Below are 25620 nucleotides of genomic sequence, written 5' to 3' on the forward strand. Positions count from 1 at the left end.
CACTGTGGCTAACAGCAATCTTGTATGTCATGCTGTAAAAATGAATGCCCTGCCCCCACCCAGGCAGGAGAGCATAGAAAGTCAGTGCCATCATTACTGGGACAGAGTGAAACACTTTTAGTGTGTGTAGCTAACACAACACATCAAGCTGCTAATGTTATTCCGTGGTACGGTAAGCGGAATAAAATATTACCCGCTGGACCTTTCAATGGCCAAGACATAAATTAATAAGATTTTCTCCTGTACTGCATGCTGAAACCAATCCAAAATTAGCAAGCATGAAGACTAGAATGTGTATATTTATTCTGTGTGAGTTCAGCAATTTATATGAGCTTTAAGTACTAGTTGTCTCTGAGACCGTACAGCTACAGCATGTTTCATTATAATATAGATGAGGCATTTTATCGCTCATACTTTCAGTGCTAACCCTCTAAACTGCATACTTTTATGTCAGGACGTGCAACTTGTTTTCTATAATTCTGCACCTCCAACAACAGATGTCCAGCTTTTCCTTGTCCTTGAATTTCAGATGCCAGAAGCAATAGATGTTAAAATTTGGAAGTTAGGAGCAAAAAGGGAAGTCAGTTACAACATTTTCACCCAAAGGGTTCTAAAGTTGTGGAGTAAGTTATGAAGAAAGGCCATTGAAGCGGACAGTATAAATGGGTTGGACAGAAAATCGGACCCATTTCTGGTGAAAGAGCTGAGGTATATGGAGAGAAGACGTGTAAGTGGAGTTGAACTCTCAGAAAGTGACAGGATTGTTGGGCTTAATGGCCCTTTTCTATTCTTAATAATTCTTTTTTTAGGCATCGGTCTTGATTCAGTGATTGCGTTCTTGCCTGAGTCAGAAGGTATTGGGTTCAAGCGCCACTCCAGTGACTTGAGCATATAATCTAGACAGTCACTTTAGTACAGTACTGAGGGAGTGCTGCACTGTCAGAGGTGCTGTTTTTTTTCTAAATGAGATATTAAACCAATCTGCCCTCTCAGGAAGATGTAAAAGATCCCAAGGCCACTATCCAAGAAGATAAGGGGAGTTCTCCCAGTGCCGTGGACAACATTATCTCTCAATCAACATCACTAAAACAGATTATCTGGTAATTTGTCTAATTGCTGGTTGGGGACCTTGCTGTGTACAAATTGGCAGCGGTATTTCCTGACATTACAACACTGACTACAATTTTAAAATACTTTGTTGGCTGTACAGTGCTTTGAGACATCCTGAGATCATGAAAGGCACTATATAATTTTTTCTTTTTTATATTCTTGTGTCTTCAATGACACCTCATCATCTGGGCAACCCACTCAACCCAGCATGTTGCAATCCATTGTTCATCAATGGAGACAAGGAAATTTTTATTCATTTTGTAAACCAGCACATGATTATGAGATGTCCATGTCAGGACCTAGTTGATTATAGGCTGATGTACCAAAACTAGCTCAAGGACCCACATGCCTTTAATTAACCTTGGAGCATATTGACTAAGTATGGAAAAAACAAAGCAAATTAACAAATTTATCAAATAAATTGGATTGTCAAAAGCCCAGTGATTGTTCTCAACCTGTTTCATAGAATATTTTAGTGTTTGATCCAGCATCTAAATCAAATTAAAGAAAATATTAAAATATTTATGCAGTTAAATTAATAATCACACATTTAATTTTAATCGTAAGTGTCATCAATAAACAAACCCAATGGGTTCATTTTAAATAAGAGTTGACCAAATTTCAAAGAGCATGTTTGTAGCCAATTGACCATAATACATTTACTACTTAATAATTAAAGTGGCCAGACTTTGTAAGCCATTTCACTAGCTTTGGTTGGCGATGAACACTTCTTCCTTAATTGTTCAATTGTAATTCATGGAGTTGTTACATTGTAGCTGGAGTTCCCAGTTGCCAGACTGAGTTAGGCTTCAGCAGGTTCTGCATTACCACCTAGTGAAATTACTTCAAGAAGAAAACAGAATTCATCTGACATTGAATACACCATCGGGTGTGGTATCTCTTGCAAATGAGAGGACCCATACTGATCTGTAGATTCCCAGAACTTTATTTCTAAAAATGATAAGTCTTTAGCCAGAGAACAAATAAAACGTTCATATCACTTCATCTTCAACTAAAATATCAATCTTGGTATCTGGTTTAGAACGAAGCAGCCATTGTCAAATTCTAATAGAAAGAAAGGAAAAAGAAATAATGACTTTTCTATAATGCATTTCTTGTTTTCAGAAAATCCCAGAGTGCTTCACAACCAATGAATTACTTTTGCAGTGTAGACACTGTTGTTATGTAGACAAATGTGGCAGCTAAGTTGCGCACAGTAAGGTTCCACAGCCATGAAATAAATGATTGGTTAACCCGTTTCTGGTGGTGTAGGTTGAGCGATAAATGTTAGCCAGGACACCAGGAGAACTCCCCTGCTATTCTTCAAATTGATCCATGCGATCCTTTATGTATACCTGAACAGGCAGATGGGGCCTTAGTTTAATGTTTCATCCAAAAGACAGCAGTTCTGACAATACAGCACTCCTTCAGTACTACACCAAAGTGGCAGCTGAGATTATATGCTCAAATCCTGGAGTCAGGCTTGACCCCACCACCTTCTGACTCAGAGGCAGGAGTGTTGCCACTGAGACAAGTTGCCACAAATAAATTTGTACCTCTTCCACTTTTATTTATGCCCACCAGAATTTCAGGAATGCTCACTGTGAGCAACAGCCTATCGGTACGGATATGCTGTTCCTCGTAGCTAGAACATCATTCTGCATGACAGTAACATGTTCCCATGACTAAACAATAGCCCTGCAGGACAAGTTGCTTTTCACAGTTAGAACAAAGATCTGGTATGGCTCAAACAGTGACCTGGTTTCTGCACACCTCGAAGAACATTTCTTCATGTTAGTATTTAATAAAGAATAGTCAGCACAGATTTCAAACGGGAAGGTCATGCTTGACCATTCTTTGAAGAAGTAACAGAAAGGGTAGGGCAAGGGAAATATATTTGGATTTTCAAAAGGCCTTCAATAAGGTACTGCATAGTAGACTCAGGGCTGGTCAGAGCATGTGGAGTCAGGGGACAAACAGCAGAATGGATAGCAAGCTGGCTACAAAACAGAAAACAGAGAGTAGGGGTTAAAGGTAGTTACTCAGACTGGCAAAAGGTGGGAAGTGGTGTTCCATTGAAACATAGAAAATAGGAGCAAGAGTAGGCCATTCGGCCCTTCGGGCCTGCTCCACCATTCAAAATGATCATAGCTGATCGTCTAACTCAGTACCCGTTCCCGCTTTTTCCCCATATCCCTTGATTCCTTTAGCATTAAAAAATATATCTATCTCCTTCTTGAATACATCTAATGACTTGGCCTCCCCAGCCATCGGGAACATCCTCCCTGCATCTAGTCTGTCTAGTCCTGTTAGAATTTTATATGTTTCGATGAGATCACGTCTCATTCTTCTAAACTCTAGTGAATATAGGCCTAGTCGACCCAATCTCTCCTCATACGTCAGTCCTGCCATCCCAGGAATCAGTCTGGTAAACCTTCATTGCACTCCCTCCATGGCAAGGACATCCTTCCTCAGATAAGGAGACCAAAACTGCACACAATACTCCAGATGTGGTCTCACCAAGGCCCTGTATAACTGCAGTAAGACATCCCTGCTCCTGTACTCAAATCCTCTTGCAATGAACGCCAACATACCATTCGCCTTCCTAACTGCTTGCTGCACCTGAATGCTCGCTTTCAGCGACTGGTGTACAAGGACACCCAGGTCTCGTTGCACTTCCCCTTTTCCCAATCTATCACCGTTCAGATAATAATCTGCCGTTCTGTTTTTACAACCAAAGTGGATAACCTCACATTTATCCACATTATACTGCATCTGCCATGTTCTTGCCCACTCAACCAACTTGTCCAAATCGCATTGGAGCCTCTTTGCATCCTCCTCACAGCTCACATTCCACCCCAGCTTTGTGTCGTCTGCAAACTTGGAAATGTTACATTTAGTTCCCTCATCCAAATCATTGATACATATTGTGAATAGCTGGGGTCCAAGTACTGATCCCTGCGGTACCCCACTAGTCACTGCCTGCCACCCGGAAAAAGACCCGTTTATTCCTACTCTCTGTTTCCTGTCTGTCAACCAATTCTCAATCCATGCCACTATATTCCCCCCAATCCCACGTGCTTTAATTTTGCACACTAACTTCTTGTGTGGGACCTTATCAAAAGCCTTCTGAAAATCCAAGTACACCACATCCACTGGTTCTCCCCTATCTATTCTACAAGTTACATCCTCAAAAAACTCCAGTAGATTTGTTAAGCATGATTTCCCTTTCATAAACCCATGCTGACTTTGTCCAATCCCATTAATGCCTTCCAAGTGTTCTGTTATTGTATATTTTTTAATAGACTCTAGCATTTTCCCCACTACTGATATTAGGCTAACTGGTCTGTAATTCCCTGTTTTTTCTTTCCCTCCTTTTTTAAATAGTGGGGTTACATTTGCCACCCTCTAATCTGTAGGAACTGTTCCAGAGTCTATAGAATTTTGGAAGATGATCACCAATGCATCCACTATTTCCAGGGCCGCTTCCTTTAGTACAGTGCTGGGACCACTCTTGTTCACCATTCATATAAATGATTTGGATTAATCATCAGAAGTACAATTGCAAAATTTGCAGCCGACACCAAATTGGGAGCTATAGTTAATACCGAGGGGGACTGCGACAAAATACAGGAAGACATTAATAAACTTGCAGAATGGGCGTGTTATTGGCAGATGAATTTCAATATAGATAAGTGTGAGGTATTACATTTTGGAAAGAAGAATAAGGGGGTCACATACTGCTTGGATAATAAGAGTCTAAATGGGGTAGAGGAGCAGAGGGATCTGGGGGTACAGATGCACAAATCACTAAAAGTAGCGACGCAGGTTAATAAGGCCATTAAAAAAGAAAACCAAGCACTGGGGTTCATTTCTAGAGGGATAGAATTGAAAAGCAGAGAAGTTATGTTAACCTTGTATAGTACCTTGGTCAGACCACACTTGGAGTACTGTGAACAGTTCTGATCTCCATATTATAAAAAAGGATATAGAGGCAATGGAGAAGGTGCAAAAAAATTTACTAGGGTAATACCAGAAATGAGAGATTATACCTAGCAGGAAAGATTGAGCAGGCTGGGGCTCTTTTCTCTAGAAAAGAGAAGACTGAGGGGTGACCTGATAGAGGTCTTTAAGATTATGAAAGGGTTTGATAGGGTATACGTAGAGAAGATGTTGCGGACGAGACCAGATCGAGGGGCCATAAATATGATAGTTACTAATAAATCCAATAGGGAATTCAGGAGAAACTTCTTTACCCAGAGAGTGGTTAGAATGTGGTTAGAACTTGTTACCACAAGGAATAGTTTGAGGCGATTGGCATTAATGCATTTAAAGGGAAGCTAGATAAACACAAGAGGGAGAAAGGAATAAAAGGATATGCTGATCGGGTTAGATGAAGTAGGGAGGGAGGAGGCTTGTATGGAGCATAAACACTGACATGGACCTGTTGGGCCCAATGGCCTGTTTCTGTGCTGTAAATTCTATGTAATTCTATGTACTTATGCTTCACATTTTTTACTCTCTCCATTTTTTGTATATTAAGTGAAAGAAGCAGATAGCTGGGAAGTTTCCCAAAATCAATTCAGTTATAAGCTGGGCAGGAACAGGGTAGCTTGAGGAGATGGGAAGGCAGTTATTTTCTTCGCCACTATGGACTATGCTTAGACCATTACCACAATTAATATCAGCAGGAAGCCACTTCCAAAGTTAATGATTCTGACACTAGCTTTTGAAAAGGTGGGTTCTATTTAGATCAGGGTTTATGGAGTTGTGTCATTTACACTAGATTATACTGCACTCTTTAGAAAGGGATCTCATAGATCAGGGGTTTATTGTGTTTGGTAGTTCACTGAACTATATTGTTACTTTTGTTTTGCCACCTACAACCGCTTTGCAACCATGCAAAAGCTGTAATTTAAATGTACCCTTAGGCTGGATTTACACTGCACATTTTGAGAACTCAAACTGCTCTTAGACAGGCTCGGAGGGGATTTCACACTGTAGTGCACTCGGTAGTCTTCTGAGTTATACTACCACTTTTGTCTTGATGCACACTCATATCACCACAACCATACAAAAGTTATAATTCAAATGCACCTTTACAATGGTAAATATTGGTCCAATCATTTGTTGCTTTAGCTACTATTTGCTACTATAAACAGGTTAATAGAGAAGGAACCTTACCCGCAGTATATGACACAACCTTTCTATATCTTAAGTGAACACGTTTATATAGAAACAACATCTATAAGAACTAAAAGATCTTACCAGTTTCATAATTTCACACTCATATAAAATCTGCATTAAAAAGACAATTCATAATCTTGTTGATAATTGTGACCTTGTTATTTCGATCCATAGAAAACACTAGTTTCCAAAAGGCTAATCAAAGACATGTTGTCTCTATCTCATTCTGCATGTCCTTAAATTCAAATCACAGAACACACAACACTGAGATTTCAGGGACACCTGATTCTAATTGTAGACAGGCTGGTTCCTTATCGTTAATGTCCTTTATTATGTATGTACATTACTGTGAATTCCATATCCATAAATCCATGTCGCCATGCGGATACTATACACAAAGTACATAAGACTACTTTTTGCTTTATATAACGAGTACATATCTACCACAACCCTTTATTTCCACCTTATTTTATATTTACACTTATTCCCTAAGTAATGCATTTTGCTCCCAGCTTCGATTTTTAAAGTAAAGTTAATGTTCATCAGAGTTAGTGTTCATTTTTCCTATAAAAATATTATCGGTGGCTCAGCAATGCTACTGTGATTTATAACAGTTATTAGCAAACTACAGATACAGCAGTTTAGACAAGTTTGCAAATTTATAAACGCCTCTCACTAAAGAGGACAGGGCTATGCTCTCATCATTAAGAAATAAATGGCTTAAAACTAATAACTCTTACCAAATTAGCAGTCCCAATAATTTAGGTTGCTTGGTCCCAAAGTTTTCCATTCGGCTCAACATAAACACACCGAACAAAGCAACCGATTTTAATGTCAACAGTAACACCGAGGGCTCCAGTTGCCGGCTCTTTGTAGATTTATGAGAGTGAGTCAGTGTGATGATGTTGTCTCCACAGACAGAGGGCGATAATCATTCATGGATTCACTGAAACTTCACAGAGTTCCCCGACTCAGATAGACACATTCTTGCACCATTCTCCCATCGCCTTGATAGAACGGATTGAAATATGTTCCGTTATCATTACGTTTCTTCACAAGGAATGTTTCTGACAAGGTGTAAAATTCTCTCTCCACAGATACTGCCTGACCTGCTGAGTGTTTTCCAGCATTTTCTGGGGTTTTTTAAATTTTAGATTTGCAGCATCCGCAGTATGTTTTTCCTTTTGTTTGTAAAGTTCACTAACACGTTTCAAATATTCCAGTTCTGTAATAAGACAGCAAATCACCTGTGAACAACAGCGAGTCAGCTCAAATAATTAAGTGCGGGGGATAATATTTTTTTTAAAGATTTACAATCTAATAATGGAGGATTTTTCATGGAAGACTAAATGTGTTTTTGGATAATCTTCCTATCGCAGGGGCTTTAATCATGGTATAAAGTAAGCTACAGACTGTAGATTTGAACAAATCCAGTCCGTACAACAGTATCTGTGGCTCTCCGTTGGTCTGTCAGCGCTGGGTAGCGCTGAGCTGCAGCTCTGGGTCCGGCCCGATTGAACTGACTGAGGTCTGGAGAAGCTCTCACTCAGCTCCAGTGTTGAGCCGGTGCCGAGACCATCGAGTTGGAACATAAACCGGAAACTCCGGGTCAGCAGATAACTGAGCCTCGAATTCATCATTTACAAGAGACCGGAACTTTTTTCTTATTCCTGACCCTTCATTGCTCGAGTAAAGACGACACGGGGGCTTTTACCTGACAGTTCAGAAAGACCACATTTTTAAAATCTGGGTAAAATTCTGATTGGATTCGATTGTTGCTTAACCTGCGAGTTAATTACGTTAATTTAATGTAAAATATAAGTACACCTATTTACCTAAAACCAGCATTGTGATTTAATTTGATGTTTCCTTTTTCTTTGGTATGATTTGGGTGTATATTGTTTGTGCCCCTCTAAAAAGGGGACACTTTTGTTAAAATTCAATTATTTTGGGTCGATGACATTGGGGCAACCCAGTGTCTCCTAACGGGTTTATTAACAAGAGGCAAACTCGTCATTATAATTTTTTTTTAAGTGAAAAAACAGAAAGTGTTGGGAACGTACAGCTGGTCAGTCAGCATCTGTGGAGAGAACAGACAAGTTAACGTTTGGAGTGTGAACCCTTCATTAGGATTGAGGGGAAAATAATCACAATGGACAGCATTTTAAAAAGAACCGAACAAAGGGAAGAATGAGGGGAAACCTGCCGATGGGGTGGGGTGGGTAAAACAGCTCGAAATGGAAACAGGGAAATCTGGTAAAGTGGAACAGAATCCAGCAGCCTAAGAACAGGCTGACACCAAAAGTACAGAATACTCGCCAGCACAGTCACCTCTCCAAGCAGCAACCCACCCCCTGAAACACCATCTCACCCTCTCCCGTCATACAGAAAGGGGGAGCTAAACCTAAGGCCGTCTATTTGACACCCCTGCCGTTCGGTATTTGGGCAGCTGTCACTCGCTGCTGTCCTGTTCTGCCTCCCTAATGCTGTCGGGTTGACGTTCCTATCTGTCGCGGATGGGTTTATCGGTCATCTCAGCTCAAAAGCAACTTTCAGTGTATTGAAATGTTTAACGTCTCGCTGTTACTGGTTGATCAGCCCGGCCGTGTGTCTGTTTCAGTACTTGGTTTTGGTGCGAGAATGATGACTCCCAATGTACAGAGCTTCTGTTAGTTATTGTCTGATACAAGGTCCGTCCCAACCTAGTTGTGTATCCCTGTAATAAAGTTCTTGATTGTGAGGTTTGTTTCCAGCCTGTATCAAACACGGCTTCAACATTGCTCCTGTCACCAGGCCGGTCACTTTAATGCTTGTCACCATTCTCCCTTTTTATAATTATTCGATCCAATCCTCCAAATTCACATTGCGTTCTCTACTGGGTCAGGACACAGTGATGTGCGGTTTACTGGCAGTTCTGTACGTCTTTAACGGCTAAAATGAGGATAGATCAACTGTAGATAAAGTTGAGTTTGACGCAGTCTGTTTTTGGTGTTTGTGCAGTCAGATCCCAACGGTCCTTTGCTGGTGCACTGACCGTTTGTCTGTGTTACCCACCCTCCTTGTTCTTTTTCACCATTGTGAAACCCAACCTACTCTGTTTCATGATCAACTGGTACTGGGCCTAAAACCATCCTGTTTTAGAAAGTAACGGGCCAGATTTTGCTCTGAGCGGCAAACGAACAGTGGCCTCCGCTCATTAGACTTAGACTTGCCCATAGACTTTTCATGGGCTTTTGCGCTACAAGTTCCTCAATCCAACTCGGCCCCCTCTCCTGGGCATCTGGGATCTAATGTGAACAGGGCAAGCTGCGGTGTATCCCCTTAACCAATTAGTTTGAAGCATGTTAAAGCAGCGCAGACGCAGAACCAGGAAGTGCAAGTCAGAATAGTAAATTCAATGTCAAATCAGTTACAGAAAGTGAAATAGAGGGTAAGAAATATTGAATTAAAAGACAAAGATAAAAGAGACAGAAAGTAAAAAAAAATTAAAATTAAAACTTTTTTTTGAAAGACCAAGAACAATTAAAATGTTAAGGAATGAGAGTCCACGTTTGTAAAAGTAAATTTTCAGAGCAAAGAGGTTGTTTTGGCAGCCAGTAAGACTTACCACTGCTTTAAAAGTTTGCTTAAGGCTTTAAAAACTTGACGTACTTTTTTCTGGCAGGATGACTTTGTTTCCTTCTGGGCGGTGCAGGAACTTTGCGCGGTTGCAGTCATTTCAACGGTGAGTCAGCCGGCGAGATCTCCTTCCCACGAAGCTTCTGGAGGAGCAGGGCATCTGGTAGAGCAACTTCCAGATTTCCGCGTTTAACTGCACATGTGCGGTCGCCGGAAGTTCCTGTCCGATTTGCACTGAAGTAATACTGAGCACTGTTAGGCTCGCCATTATTTTTAGAGCAAACTCCGGCCCATTGTGTATTTGTACTGACAGACATCGCCACCTGGTGGACGGGTTACACAATGTCATCTCCTTAGCAGTGACATAGGTTGGCAGATAAAAGTAGTCATATGTAAAGAATCTTACAACACCAGGTTATAGTCCAACAATTTTATTTGAAAATCACAAGCTTTCGGAGATTATCTCCTTCGTCGGGTGAGTGTGGGATTCCTTGAACGTTTCGCATTTATAGTCAGAGAACAATACCTGGTGATTACAGATAATCTTTCCAACTGCCCGTTGTCAAGGCAATCAAAGTGTTCAGACAGAGAGGTGTTACCTACAGGACCACCGAATATACAAACAGCCAGAACAAAAGACAGAGAGAGGGAGAAACATCCGAAAGGAAGAGAAAGACAGAGAATGACCCGTTGTAATAAAAAGATAACTTTTATTCGCTGGTGGGGTTACGTGTAGCGTGACATGAACCCAAGATCCCGGTTGAGGCCGTCCTCATGGGTGCGGAACTTGGCTATCAATTTCTGCTCGACGATTTTGCGTTGTCGTGTGTCTCGAAGGCCACCTTGGAGAACGCTTACCCGAAGATCGGTGGCTGAATGTCCTTGACTGCTGAAGTGTTCCCTGACTGGGAGGGTATATTCGGTGGTCCTGTAGGTAACGCCTCTCTGTCTGAATACTTTGATTGCCTTGACAACGGGCAGTTGGAAAGATTATCTGTAATCACCAGGTATTGTTCTCTGGCTATAAATGCGAAACGTTCAAGGAATCCCACACTCACCCGACGAAAGAGATAATCTCCGAAAGCTTGTGATTTTCAAATAAAATTGTTGGACTACAACCTGGTGTTGTAAGATTCTTTACATTTGTCAACCCCAGTCCATCACCGGCATCTCCACATCAAAAGTAGTCATGGCTGCAATGTATGTTTGAAGCAATTTACCAAAGACAGTGTGTAATTTAAAGGATTTTAATGGATTACTCGCAACACCATTAGGTGTCGGCCTTGGTTTATGGAAGCACTCTCACCTCTGAGTCAGAAGGTTGTGGGTTCAAGTCCCACTCCAGAGACTTGAGGACATAATCTAGGCTGACACTTCAGTGCAGTACTGAGGGAGTGTTGCACTGTCAGAGGTGCCGTCTTTTGGATGAGACGTGAAACCACAGTCCCGTCGTCTCAGGTGGACATAAAAAATCCCATGGCACTATTCGAAGAAGAGCAGGGGAGCTCTCCCCAGTGTCCTGGCCAATATTTATCCCTCAACCAACATCACTAAAAAAACAGATTATCTGGTCGTTATCTGTTTGAGGGAGATTGCTTTGCTCTAATTGGCTGTCGCATTTCCCTACATTACAAAAAAGTGACCACACCTCAAAAGTACTTCATTCACTGTAAAGCGCTTTGGGACACCTTGAGGTCATGAAAGGCGCTATATAAATGCAAGTTCTTTCTTTCACTGTTAGAAATAGTGATGCCCCAGTAGTTAAAATATTTGTCAATGAGTAAGTGCGCTCTCAGAGGCAGTTCACCCATTCTCTGAAACCGGAGATCTACAGAAACTGCCAACACCGTCTGTGCTTCAGGGAGAATTGTTACTGCCAGCCCGCTTCAGAAAAGGGGCACATCCTGACCTTTATACAAACAGTTGCCTGTATTCTTTGTTCTATGAGTTAATCCTCCTTTATAATTATGTTCCATTTTTATTTACCAACTTTCCTAAAGGCATTGACTGCGAGGGTGCAGTTTCATGGGCAGCATTTATTCTCTGTTACATCTCCAAAGTGGGCATTATTTATGTGTGAGCTTTGGCATGGGTATAGGCGGCAAATTTAAAATTGTACATAATTCTTCCAAACCCACTGCTGCACACTAGGAGAGTCCAGGGCCACGCTCCCCCTGGAAAAGTTTGAATTTTTACATTGAAAATGGTACATTCTGATTAATATTAAACACTTTATTACTTCACAATGGATAGATTTTTAATCTAAAAAAAGAGGAAAATAAGTGAGATTTGGGTTTATCCATATTCAACCAGACCATCACTTCCCCAAAAAGCTACCTCAACAGTCATTCTCCCCCCTTCATAGTGCCACTCGCCTCTCCCATTCACAAAGGTTCTCCAGCCCACTGCCCGCGCCTTCATCTGTCTAGGCTCTGGAATTCCCTCCCTAAACCTCTCTGCCGCTCCTCCTTTAAGGCAGTCCTTGAAGGCTACCTCTTTGATCAAGCTTTTGCTCATCTGTCCTAATATCTCCTACGTAGCTCAGTGTCAAATTTCATCTGATAACGCCCCTGTGAAGCACCTTGGGACATTTTATCACGTTAAAGGCACTGTATAAATGTGAGTTGTTGTTGTTGGTTGTTTGTTTGTTGTAGTAGTAAACCAGTTGGGTTTTACAACATTGCTATAGCTTCATGGTCACTTTTACTGATAAAAGCTTTTTATTTCCAGCATTTAAATAAAAATTCAATTCAAATTCTCAAACTGCCATGATTTGAACTCATGCTTTTTGGATTATTTGTCCAGGCTTCTAGATTACTAATCCAGTAACATAATCGCTATGCAACTGAACCCCTGTAATGGGTGCAGAAAAGTTTTTTTTCTGGATAAATGAATAACAATGGTCCGAATGGCCTTCCTCATCTAATATTGATCTTGTGATTAATGCCTTTCACTAACTACACATGGTCTCTCCCCGCCCACCCGTGTTTGCTGAGACAATTATGTCACAGATACTTGGTGTAGATCATTAACCACTGAGCAGATCAATCAGTTCAATTTAATTTAATGTGATCCTATTGTAAAGGGTAAAGTCAGCTAATTGCCATGTTATATTGAAAGGGGCTGACAGGTGATTTTTTTTAAACTCTTTTTTTTAAACTCTATTTAAACTCTATTTTTGACTCTAGTCATAGTAGTTGTTCATTTTCCATCCACTATTAGAGTAGGGAAATGTATAATAACAGTAAGACACACAAATGGTAACACAGATGCCACAGAACAATACTATTTTCTAAAGGGACCAGCTAACCCAAATTAAAATCATCCATATTGGGCCATACTGAGGTAGTCATGAAGAAATTCCAAATTGCCCGATTCATACCACTATGAATTTTAGCTCAGTTCATCTCATATCCCAAAATGATTATCTTTTAATAACCAGCAGTGTGTGACATTTCCCACAGCATTAGTAAAGTTCAACTTCATGTCCTTCATAGCTCAGCAAGTATTTCCAGAAAGTTGTTGAGCGTTACAGATCAGTAGGGTCCCCAGTTCACTCCCTGGTCTGTGCTCAGTTACCTAATCTCAGCCCAGATGACAGTAAGGGCACTTCAATTGGCTTTGGCGCCCTTGGTTGAGGAAGGGAAAAATCGGACGGATTTCTCACTCCTGATCAAATAAGGACAGCTCACTTGTGATGCCCTCGGTGGTAGCATTGCACTGACAAGACACACTGACAAGACTCACATATAAATAATGGACATTTGGTTGAGGTACGGAGGGCAACTAGCCTCTGTAGTACTATACGCCAGCCAAGAGTCAACTCTTTTAATAGAGATGGGGAGAATATTGGTAAGAAAATACATTCATTCCCTTGTAATAATTACATAATATATCATACAGTTGGCAGTGTCTTATTGAGGTTGTTTCAGTACATCAAAGACCATCATATGCCATTCACACTGTGCTACCCATGATTTGTGGGTCTTTCACACCAATTAAATAACTTCCACACAGCAGATCATTTTTGCCATATTTTATATTTAATACATCTTTAGATGAAAGTACTAAAGCAAATGAGTCAGATAAGCGAACAGCACAAGAGATATGTGGTATATATTAATGATTTAGACTTAAATGTAGGGGGCATGATTAAGAAGTTTGCAGATGATACAAAAATTGGCCATGTGGTTGATAGTGAGGAGGAAAGCTGTAGACTGCAGGAAGATATCAATGGACTGGTCAGGTGGGCAGAAAAATGGCAAATGGAATTGAATCTGGAGAAGTGTGAGGTAATGCATTTCAGGAGGGCAAACAAGGCAATAAATGGGAGGATACTAAGAGGGGTAGAGGAACAGAAGGACCTTGGAGTGCCTGTCCACAGATCCCTGAAGGTACCTGGACAGGTAGATAAGGTGGTTAAGAAGGCATATGGGATACTTTCCTTTATTAGCCGAGGCATAGAATATAAGAGCAGGGAGATTATGCTAGAACTCTATAAAACACTAGTTAGGCCACAGCTTCAGTACTGCATACAGTTCTGGTCACCACATTAGAGGAAAGATGTGATTGCACTAGAGAGGGTACAGAGAAGATTTCCGAGGATGTTACCAGAACTTGAGAATTTTAGCTATCGGAAAAGATTGGATAGGTGTTTTCTTTGGAACAGAGGAGGCTGAGAGGTGATTTAATTGAGGTGTATAAAATTACGAGAGGCCTAGATAGAGTGGATAGGAAGGACCTATTTCCCTCAGCAGAGAGGTCAATAACCAGGGGGCATAGATTTAAAGTAATTGGTGGAAGGATTAGAGGGGAGCTGAGGAAAAATGTTTTCACCCAGAGGATGGCGGGGGTCTGGAACTCACTGCCTGAAAGGGTGGCAGAAACCCTCAACACATTTAAAAAGTACTTGGATATGCACTTGAAGTACCATAGGCTACAAGGATACGGACCAAGTGCTGGAAAGTGGGATTAGGCATGATAGCTCTTTCTTGGTCAGCACAGACACGATGGGCCGAATGGCCTCTTCCTGTGCTGTAAATTTCTGTGATTCTATGAGACACCAAGTGGGTGACTGAATGCAAGAAGCTTTAGGAGCAATGAGTAAATCATCACTGTGTTGCATGTGAGAAAGACTGATTAAGTTATTTATGTTTTCATTGAGAAACCTAGAATTCGTTTATACTGCAACTTTAGCATCACTGCAAAGTGGTTCCAGCTTTGCAGCATTGCTCAAGTTGCAGCGTAACTCCAGAGTTGGGTCTCAACATGATTCTGGAGGGAGTAGTGGAAGACCTTCTAGAGAAGGCAGTCTCATGCCATTTGGATTAGACACTACTTGGAGTATAGTGACATCAATATTGGATCTTAAAAGCCTGAAGATTGTAAGGGGAGAAAAGACAGAGAGATAAAGGAGTTGCTCAGTTTTGAAGTCCTGGGCAAGATTAAGTTAGAGCATGAGACAGTGCTATAGATCTTGATTTCAACACAGTGAGGGTGCAAGGAGAAGAGTGGCACTGTGCAGCTAAGGAGGACCAAGAGAAGAAAGTTCAGAAGAGCAATGATCATAGTAGTATTGAGAAAATAGATAGAAACAAGAAAGGTTATGATAACAAGACAGAAATTGGAATCTAAAGGTGAGAGAGCGAGCTTCTATCAAACAGACAACAATCTTTTTCCACAGTCCAGGAGTGTGGAAAAAATGGAAAAAGCAAGTTGGAATGAAAAAGAAAATCAAGTTTAGTGGAGGCAACAATATCAATGTGGGAATTCCATTTGAGATGAGAAGACATAGTGGGGGTAATTTTCAACTTCAGCTGGGGTGGAAAACTGGCAGTAGCAGATCGGCCACTCGTTATAAACTCCCCCGCCCCCCACCCCCACCTTCCCAATATTCCTTTCTATTGACTTCAATGAAAAGGAAAACCGATGGGGTGTAACAATGGCAATAGATGAAGAAGGACTGAGAGGAATTATTAAAGCTAAAAGGTGGTAGCTTTACTTAGACATTGGAAAGATACGGAGTGGGGGGTCTTTGAAGAGCTGAAAGAAAAATTTCACTGCCCCATCAAAAGGCACGTGGTGATGGTAGTAGTGATTAAGTCAACGCACTGCAAGAAGAATAAGTGCATTGAGAGCATGCAGTCTAAAGGAAGTTGATGAATGTATAGTGGAATCGTCAACAAAGGATCGATAAGTTTTGATGATGAGTGCCATGAAGAAGGAACATGATAGCAAAATGGACAAAGCCCTGGGGAACCCCAGAGTGAATAGGAAAAGAGTCACAGGATAACCCATCGGCTACAGTACAAATAGAGAGATTTAAAAGGATAATGGATCACAGTGAATACAGTGGATAATGCCTGAACTTTTAAGATGGTGAATAATTTGAGAGTTGACACTACCTTCCATAAATTTAGAAAATATAGATGTATTGGTAATTGGGAGAAGAGGGGTCAACTTTATTAGCAATAGGATGAACACAAACAAATTTCCAAAGAGAAGGAAAGATAGATTGAAAGGGAGTGAATCTGAAAAGATGGTATTGGACGGGGAAAGTTCAGTGCCTTACATTTTGAGGAAAAGAGGGATACATTCAAGACCAGATGTCCGGAGTCTGGATGGCAGGGATAAAACTTACTATCAGCCATATTGGTGGGGCATGGTGGGGCATAATAGAGCAATGGAGAAAGGTTCTTCAACATGATCATTGAGGTTAGAGTTGGAGGAGTGCAGCAAGGAGGTCAGTTTTCTCTTTGTAGCACCCATGAGGACAGAAAGGGAGATACACAGAATTTTCAAGAAACAGCTTTGTCAAGGGACCAGAAAGAACAGCCACTGGAAGGGCAGAAAGACAGCAGTTTTTTCAATTAAGTTGCATTTATTAGTTCTAAAAGTGGACTTATAAAGGTTATGATTAGAAATAAAGTCGACGTTCGATGATTTATGCTGACAAGACACCAGGTTATGATTGGTAGAATTTTTACAAGAGATGGCAGAACGGCTATTCCATCACAAAATTTACTTGGGAAATGTTAACATGATATACAGATATAAACAACCGTATATCCTACAAATAATTCTGGGTGATATTATATACCATTTTTTACAACACAAGTTGAGAATATTGTTGATAGAGTGCAGTGCAGATTAGAAATCACAGCAAATCACCCCAAAAAATTACACTTTAATACCATATTAAACAAAAAAAAATATTTATTTTCCAGGACTCTTCCTCGTACAGTTCAGTATGTTAGAAAATAGAACTGGGCACGCCCAGCTTTCTTCCCTGTTCAGCAAAACAGTTCTGCCTACTCATCACTCATCCCTCAAGTAAATTATTTCCCCTGCAGTCTGGAACGCCCTTCCTAAACCCTTTTGTAAACAATTTTACAACACCAAGTTATAGTCCAGCAATTTTATTTTAAATTCACAAGCTTTCGGAGGCTACCTCCTTCCTCAGGTGAACGATTTGGAAAATCGTTCCAAATCGTTCACCTGAGGAAGGAGGTAGCCTCCGAAAGCTTGTGAATTTAAAATAAAATTGCTGGACTATAACTTGGTGTTGTAAAATTGTTTACAATTGTCAACCCCAGTCCATCACCGGCATCTCCACATCATAAACCCTTTTGAGTTGTTACATTTCTCTTAATTTTCAAAAACTTCCTCAAAACATACCTCTTCAACCAGGTCTTCAGTCACATCCAGTAACTCTTCTCCTGCTCAGTGACCATCACCCGCCTACTTGTGAAGTTCCTTGGGGTGTTTTGCTATGTTAAAGGCATTATACAAGTGCAAGTTGCTGTTGTTGCAACTGCTGCAGCTTAGATTGAAAAACAAGGAGGTAAGACCTTTAGTTAATACAGAACTAACCTGATGAACCAGTTTATTTTGCATCCAAATCAATATGTTTTGAATGCACACCAATTTGGTTTACATGCAAAATTCACACATAAACTAATATAATTCAAACACAAATGCATCTTGCATGAGAGCCAGATTATAATGGATGCAAGCCACCACAATTTTCAGTAAAATTGGTGAGTTTAATAGATTCAGCACCAATATGTAATAGAAAAATAAGTATTCAAGGTTAACCCTTTTGAATGTCATTGTAAACATAGATGTTGGCGATCTAGTTATATCAAGTCTGTGAAGTAAAACAGAACTCAGAAGTGACAATATGCAGTGATGATTTTGCCCCTCCCCCGTATGAATATGTACGAGCTCCCATGGATATTTTTGCAATGATCTACATTTGTGAATGACCCTATGTATGTGAATTGTATTTTATTACAATAGTCAGCAAGTTTTTACCAACAGCCAAATATAACTGTAAATTCAAAAACTTTGTTTAGCAAATTAACATGTGATCAGATTACATCTCAATTGCAGGAGGACATTGCATTAGTTCAAAGTTGATCAATGGGCAGAATATCAGATAGGAGGAGTGTCCACTTAGATGTGTATCTTGGAGTCTTGTGAGCCACATACAAAACTTAAACACTTGTTTCCCTTAAACTGCAGTTCGTAACAGGTTTCTCAGTCCTGCTTGTGTGGATCAGCTCACTAACCACAATGGCGCAGCTGATTTGCGAACTCACTGTGTGAAAAATTGGGAGGACAATGCTTTGATTTTCATTGCGCTGTTTCACTGTGCCACCTGAAAAGATAGACATTTTTCTAATACGCATTAAAAATATTTTGCCTGTTTACAGAACTAAGCATGAAAACTCTTTTACAGTGAAACTATAGAATCCATTGAAAAAGCAGTGAAAACCATTTAGAATTAAAAGTGACTATCTGACCAGAACAAAAATAAACTCTAAACAGCGCTAAAAATCAGAGGACTAGCCTACGGAATTCTAACATTTCACACAAATGTAACCTTAACCTTAGCTATTACAACTTGGTGTCTTTTGACTGTCTCTGAGATCTGGTTCTGATTTTAGGCCAAACTGATGGAGTACCAGTCTCCTCTGACACCTGAAATGTCTAAGGGGTGGTAGTGAGCAGTGTTCAAATTCCTTCTGTTAATAATTTTGCTGAAAAACCCAGATACCAATGCTTTGTAGTCACACTGATTTTTATGCTAAAATTATGAATGGGACAATCACCTTCTCGCCTTGTTCCTCAATCCCTGTTTCTCCAGAACATATCTTGAATTGATTTATCCTATCTGCTTCAACAATCCTTCCTGGAAATTTATTCCACAGCTCTATTTTCCTTTGGTGAAAAATGTCTCTCTGATTTCCATTATTACTCCTAACTTCCTCATTTTTAACTTGAGTACCTTGGTATTTGAACAGTTTTCCTGGATCAACTTCTAACCCTTCATATTCTTCATATATTGAACATTTCTGATTTAATCAATCCTTATGTATTAACCAAAACCTGTACAAAAAACATCAAAACTATTTTTTTATACTAGGAAGGAATATTTGATGCAATGCAAAATCTTTCTGCTTTTATTTTGAGGGTATCGATCCCTCTATCATTTACGCCAATCCCTACCCTCCGATTGTTCTCCCACGGCTAAATGCCAACTGATTACCAGTGCATTGCTGAGAAGGCAGGCAGGCAAGTCATAGAGAGGTAAATGAGATCTACCAGGGAACAAATCTTCCTCTTGATATGTCCTTCCTTCCTCCACTTGGGAACTTGAGGAGTAAATAAAGGAAGATAGAGTTGAGATATTGGATGGGCTAAAAATTGATAAAGAAGAGGTACTTGAAAGGCTACCTGTACTTAAAGTAGATAAGTCACCCGGTCCGGATGGGTTGCATCCTAGGTTGCTGAGGGAAGTAAGGGTGGAAATTGTGAAGGTACTGGCCATAATCTTTGAAACATCCGTAGATACCTGGTGGTGCCAGAGGACTGGAGAATTACAAACGTTACACCCTTGTTCAAAAAAGGATGCAAGGATAACTCCAGCAACTATAGGCTAGTCAGTTTAACCTTGATGTGGAGATGCCGGTGATGGACTGGGGTTGACAATTGTAAACAATTTTACAACACCAAGTTATAGTCCAACAATTTTATTTTTAATCCCACAAGCTTTTCGGAGGCTTCCTCCTTCCTCAGGTGGTGTGGAAATGACATTTTCGAATCCTTTGCATTTTAAAATCACAGAACAATGCCTGGTGATTACTGCCCGTTGCCAAGGCAATCACAGTGAGCAGACAGAAAGGTGTCACATAAAAAGGCCACCGAATATACAAACCCCCAAAAAAAGAGAGAGAGAGAGAGATAAGGAAGACAGTCAATGACCCGTTATATTAAAAACAGATAACATTTGTTCGCTGGTGGGGTTACGTGTAGTGTGACATGAACCCAAGATCCCGGTTGAGGCCGTCCTCATGGGTGCGGAACTTGGCTATCAATTTCTGCTCGACGATTTTGCGTTGTCGTGTGTCTCGAAGGCCGCCTTGGAGTATGCTTACCCGAAGGTCGGTGGCTGAATGTCCATGACTGCTGAAGTGTTCCCCGACAGGGAGAGAACCCTCCTGTTTGGCGATTGTTGCGCGGTGTCCGTTCATCCGTTGTCGCAGCGTCTGCATGATCTCGCCAATGTACCATGCTCTGGGGCATCCTTTCCTGCAACGTATGAGGTAGACAACGTTGGCCGAGTCACAGGAGTATGAACCGTGCACCTGGTGGGTGGTGTCCTCTCGTGTGATGGTGGTATCTGTGTCGATGATCTGGCATGTCTTGCAGAGGTTACCGTGGCAGGGTTGTGTGGTGTCGTGGACACTGTTCTCCTGAAGGCTGGGTAATTTGCTGCGAACGATGGTTTGTTTGAGGTTGGGTAGCTGTTTAAAGGCGAATAGTGGAGGTGTGGGGATGGCCATAGCGAGGTGTTCGTCATCATTGATGACATGTTGAAGGCTGCGGAGAACATGGCGTAGTTTCTCCGCTCCGGGGAAGTACTGGATGACGAAGGGTACTCTGTTGGTTGCGTCCCGTGTTAGTCTTCTGAGGAGGTCTACGCGATTTTTCGCTGTGGCCCGTCGGAACTGTCGATCGATGAGTCGAGCATCATATCCCGTTCTTACTAGGGCGTCTTTCAGCGTCTGTAGGTGTCCATCGCGTTCCTCCTCGTCTGAGCAGACCCTGTGTATTCGCAGGGCCTGTCCATAGGGGATGGCCTCTTTGACGTGGTTAGGGTGGAAGCTGGAAAAGTGGAGCATCGTGAGGTTGTCCGTGGGCTTGCGGTAGAGTGAGGTGCTGAGGTGCCCGTCTTTGATGGAGATTCGTGTGTCCAAGAAAGAAACTGATTCTGAGGAGTAGTCCGTGGTGAGCTTGATGGTGTGATGGAACTTGTTGATGTTATCATGTAGTCTCTTTAGTGATTCCTCACCGTGGGTCCATAGAAAGAAAATGTCGTCGATGTATCTGGTGTATAGTGTTGGTTGGAGGTCCTGTGCAGTGAAGAAGTCCTGCTCGAACTTGTGCATGAAAATGTTGGCGTATTGGGGTGCGAATTTGGTCCCCATGGCTGTTCCGTGTGTTTGGGTAAAGAACTGGTTATTGAAGGTGAAGACATTGTGATCCAGGGTGAAGCGGATGAGTTGTAGGATGGCATCTGGAGATTGGCTGTTGTTGGTGTTGAGTATTGATGCTGTCGCAGCGATGCCGTCATCGTGGGGGATACTGGTGTAGAGTGCCGAGACGTCCATCGTGGTGAGAAGTGTTCCTGGTTCAACAGGTCCGTGGGTACTGAGTTTTTGTAGAAAGTCTGTAGGGGTACAGGAACAGAGAGATCTGGGGGTATATGTGTACAAATCATTGAAGGTGGCAGGGCAGGTTGAGAAAGTGGTTAAAAAAGCATACGGGATCGGGGGCTTTATAAATAGAGGCATAGAGTACAAAAATATGGAAGTCATGATGAACCTTTATAAAACACTGGTTCAGCCACAGCTGGAGTATTGTGTCCAGTTCTGGGCAGCCACTTTAGGAAAGATGTGAAGGCCTTAGAGAGGGTGCAGAAGACATTTACTAGAATGATTCCAGGGATGAGGCGCTTTAGTTACGTGGATAGACTGGAGAAGCTGGGGTTATTCTCCATGGAACAGAGACGGATGCAAGGAGATTTGATAGAGGTATTCAAAATCATGAAGGGTCTAGACAGAGTAGATAGAGAGAAACTGTTCCCATTGGCGGAAGGGTCAAGGACCAGAGGACATAGATTTAAGGTGATTGGCAAAAGAACCAAAGGTGACATGAGGAAAAACTTTTTTTTTTAAGCACAGCGAGTGGTTAGGATCTGGAATGCACTGCCCAAGGCGGTGGTGGAGGCAGATTCAATCATGGCCTTCAAAAGGGAACAGGATAAGGACCTGAAAGGAAAAAATTTGCAGGGCTACGGGGAAAGGGCGGGGGAGTGGGACTAGCTGGATTGCTCTTGCATAGAGCTGGCGTGGACTCGGTGGGCCGAATGGCCTCCTTCTGTGCTATAACCTTTCTATGATTCTAAGAAGTGGGGATGAGGGAGGAAACAAACCTGTGAACACCACTCTGATATTATGGACTGTTGCACCATTGCCCTGTCCAGTTTAGCCAACTAGCTCAAGATACTGTTTTTTCTATAGGTCCATTTACACTGCAATTTAGTGTCAGTGAGAAGCACCTTTAGTTTTCCACCTATACTTGTGTAGTGTAAATCAGGAGTTAAGGCCCAAACTGACTCCCCAAAAAAAAGCGGAGTGAGACTCCATTCACAGAGAGTTTCCCACTCATCTGATCAAACTCTGACTCCACATTCAGGCTGCATTTATACTATAACTGGTGGCAAGGACACTACCGTTGTACTGCAAATGCATCCTAAAAGTCGATCTATTTAAAAACATATTCCAGCATTCTAGGTAAACTCCCTCAATACATAATCCAAAATAACTTCCGATATGATACTGGGTAGATATAAATCAAAGCAATCGATCAACAGAAAATGTAAACCCATGAAGAGGAAAGTATATAATTTAACTGCAAGCAAGTTGTACCCATTCATGGTAATAGTAAACCTTGCTACTCATAAGCAGAAGATTTAAAATCATTATATTCAGTATAGCAACACCAACAACTTGCATTTATATAGCACCTTCAATGTAGTAAAACATCCCAAGGCGGTTCACAGGAGTGTTAGATAAAATTTGACATCGAGCCACAGAAGGAGATATTAGGACCAAAAGCTTGGTCAAAGAGATAGGTTTTCAGGAGCGTCTTAAAGGAGGAGAGGTAGAGAGGTTTAAAGGGGGAATTCCAGAACTTAGGGCCTAGACAGCTGAAGGCACAGTCGAAAATTGTGGGGCGAAGAAAATTGGGGATGCACAAGAGGCCAGAATTGGAGGAACACAAAGTTCTCGGAGTGCTGTACGGCTGGAGGAGGTTGCAGAGATAGGATGGGGTGAGGCCATGAAGGGATTTGAAAACAAGGATGAGAATTTTAAATTCGAGGCGTTGCTGGACCGGGAGCCAATGTAGGTCAGTGGGCACAGGGGTGATGGATGAACGGGACTTGGTGCAAGTTAAGATACAGTTAACTGCGATTTGAATGAGCTCCAGGTGGGAGGCTGGCCAGAAGAGTATTGGAATAGCCAAGTCTAAAGGTAATAAAAGCATGGATGATGGTTTCAGTAACAGATGGGTGAGGCAGGGGTGGAGACGGGCGATATTACACCCTCACAGAAGCCAGTCTTCAGCCAATTCGATTCACGCCACGTGATATCAAGAAATGGCTGAGTGCACTGGATAAAACAAAGGCTATGGACCCCGACAACATCCCGGCTATAGTGCTGAAGACTTGTGCTCCAGAACTAGCCATGCCCCTAGCCAAACTGTTCCAGTACAGCTACAACACTGGCATCTACCTGATAATTTGGAAAATTGCCCAGGTATGTCCTGTCCACAAAAAGCAGGACAAATCCAATCCGGCCAATTACCGCCCCATCAGTCCACTCTCAATCATCAGCAAAGTGATGGAAGGTGTCGTCGACAGTGCTATCAAGCGGCACTTACTCACCAATAACCTGCTCACCGATGCTAAGTTTGGGTTCCGCCAGGACCACTCGGCTCCAGACCTCATTACAGCCTTGGTCCAAACATGGACCAAAGAGCTGAATTCCAGAGATGAGGTGAGAGTGACTGCATTTGACATCAAGGAGCCCTAGTAAAATTGAAGTCAATGGGAATCAGGGGGAAAACCCTCCAGTGGCTGGAGTCATACCTAGCACAAAGGAAGATGGTAGTGGTTGTTGGAGGCCAATCATCTCAGCCCCAGGACATAGCTGCAGGAGTTCCTCAGGGCAGTGTCCTAGGCCTAACCATCTTCAGCTGCTTCATCAATGACCTTCCCTCCATCATAAGGTCAGAAATGGGGATGTTTGCTGATGATTGCACAGTGTTCAGTTTCATTCGCAAGGATATGGGGTCGGAATCTCTGCTCAGGGTCAAATAGGACACCGAGGTAGCAGCTTTTATATTCAATATAATAATTTAAAGATGAAAAATAAGGAGCACATTATCTCTTTTTCGGTTTATGGATTATTTTGAAGTATCTGCAGTGAAGCAAAATATTTAAATTTAATCAAAACAGGGCTGCAAAATTCAAGGCATTGCTTCCTAAATCTATTGAGCAGTAGGACCCAGAGGAATCCTTCACAGGAACTGGAGGGAAGTCTCTTAGACCGCACTTACCTATCTCCAGTGACTGCAATTAGATCCCACATCACTATCGCGAAACGGATCAGGACATCACCCCACCGTCTAAAATCAAATAACTTCAATCGATTAAAAAAAAACGCGGAGCCAGGTTTCAGGTTTGCCAGTGCTGGTCAGCTTCATCCCGAGGAGCTGGGAGTTTTGAACGGTCCAGACCTGCTGAATCCTCCCACCCACCCCGAACTTAAGGAAGAAGTGATGGGATCTTCACCTTCATTGCCCGCTTGGGAAGTTCGCAGGCTTGGGGACACAACCGGCTGTAAGTACAGGGGCTTGTTTTCAATTTAAATGTAAATGAGTTAAATTTAAAAGTGAAAATGCCGAATAGTCCAGGAGTCTCTTGGACGTCACACAAAAGTAGTTCGCAATGTATTTCCTAATACGGAACGGATGCTAAAGGTTGGGTAACTGAGTCGTTTTCAGTTCCCTTTAATTTCCCCTTTAATCGCAGTCCCTATTTCAAGGGCTGAGAATTTGTTGTATTTGATCAAATATTATTATTTTTTTGACAGTTTCCTCCCCTTCCCACCACCTCTTCTCGCTCCTTTTTGGAGGGTGGTTACAGACGTGCCAGGCGCCCTCTGGTACGCCGCCCAATTCGCCGTTACGGACGCGAGAGCCTTGACATTGAGTAGTGACCGGCTAATTGACCATGAGGGGCTTCACAGCCGAGCACAAGCGTGAGGTCGTCACACGTGCGATCTCCATGTAAGCCCGGTAGCGATCAGGAAAGCTGACCGGTTTTCTACCTCCCCGAGAGATGCTGAAGCCAATTGTGGCACTGCCTGGGTGACATTAGCTGGCACTGAGCACTCACTAGGGATCAAACCTGAGACCCTCCTGGTCTGTGTGGCTCAATCACTCACTAGATAAACTCACACAGCCAAAGAAGATCCTGGTACTTACCGACTGGTGTTCAACTTGGCTCCATCAGAACTTGTGTGTCAAAAGTATTGTACAGTACACCGGTAGTACATTTGCTGCATTTAA

The 25620-nt window shown here is 41.9% G+C and overlaps 1 protein-coding gene and 1 long non-coding RNA gene across 3 annotated transcripts in view; one reads left to right on the top strand and one right to left on the bottom strand.

Annotated features, from left to right (window-relative positions):
• Nucleotides 1–1708: 1708 nt before the first annotated feature.
• On the bottom strand, nt 1709–10218 carry LOC137342078 (uncharacterized). Its single transcript, XR_010967200.1, has 3 exons — nt 9949–10218; nt 7038–7304; nt 1709–2175 (listed from the first exon to the last, which is right to left on the bottom strand). It is a non-coding gene; the product is annotated as an uncharacterized lncRNA (long non-coding RNA).
• The window catches only part of tesca (tescalcin a), a 52894-nt gene continuing 35298 nt past the window's right edge, over nt 8025–25620 (top strand). The window contains exons 1-2 of one of the 2 annotated variants that reach the window (XM_068005714.1): nt 8025–8047; nt 24506–24889. In XM_068005714.1, the coding sequence (XP_067861815.1) occupies nt 24829–24889 (61 nt within the window). In that variant the 5' untranslated portion in view covers nt 8025–8047; nt 24506–24828. Of the gene's footprint in view, nt 8048–9962; nt 10022–24505; nt 24890–25620 lie in introns of those variants that run through there. The other variant, XM_068005715.1, reaches the window with a different exon arrangement.

This window comes from Heptranchias perlo, chromosome 25 (assembly GCF_035084215.1).
Source record: "Heptranchias perlo isolate sHepPer1 chromosome 25, sHepPer1.hap1, whole genome shotgun sequence".
Classification (NCBI taxonomy): domain Eukaryota; kingdom Metazoa; phylum Chordata; class Chondrichthyes; order Hexanchiformes; family Hexanchidae; genus Heptranchias; species Heptranchias perlo.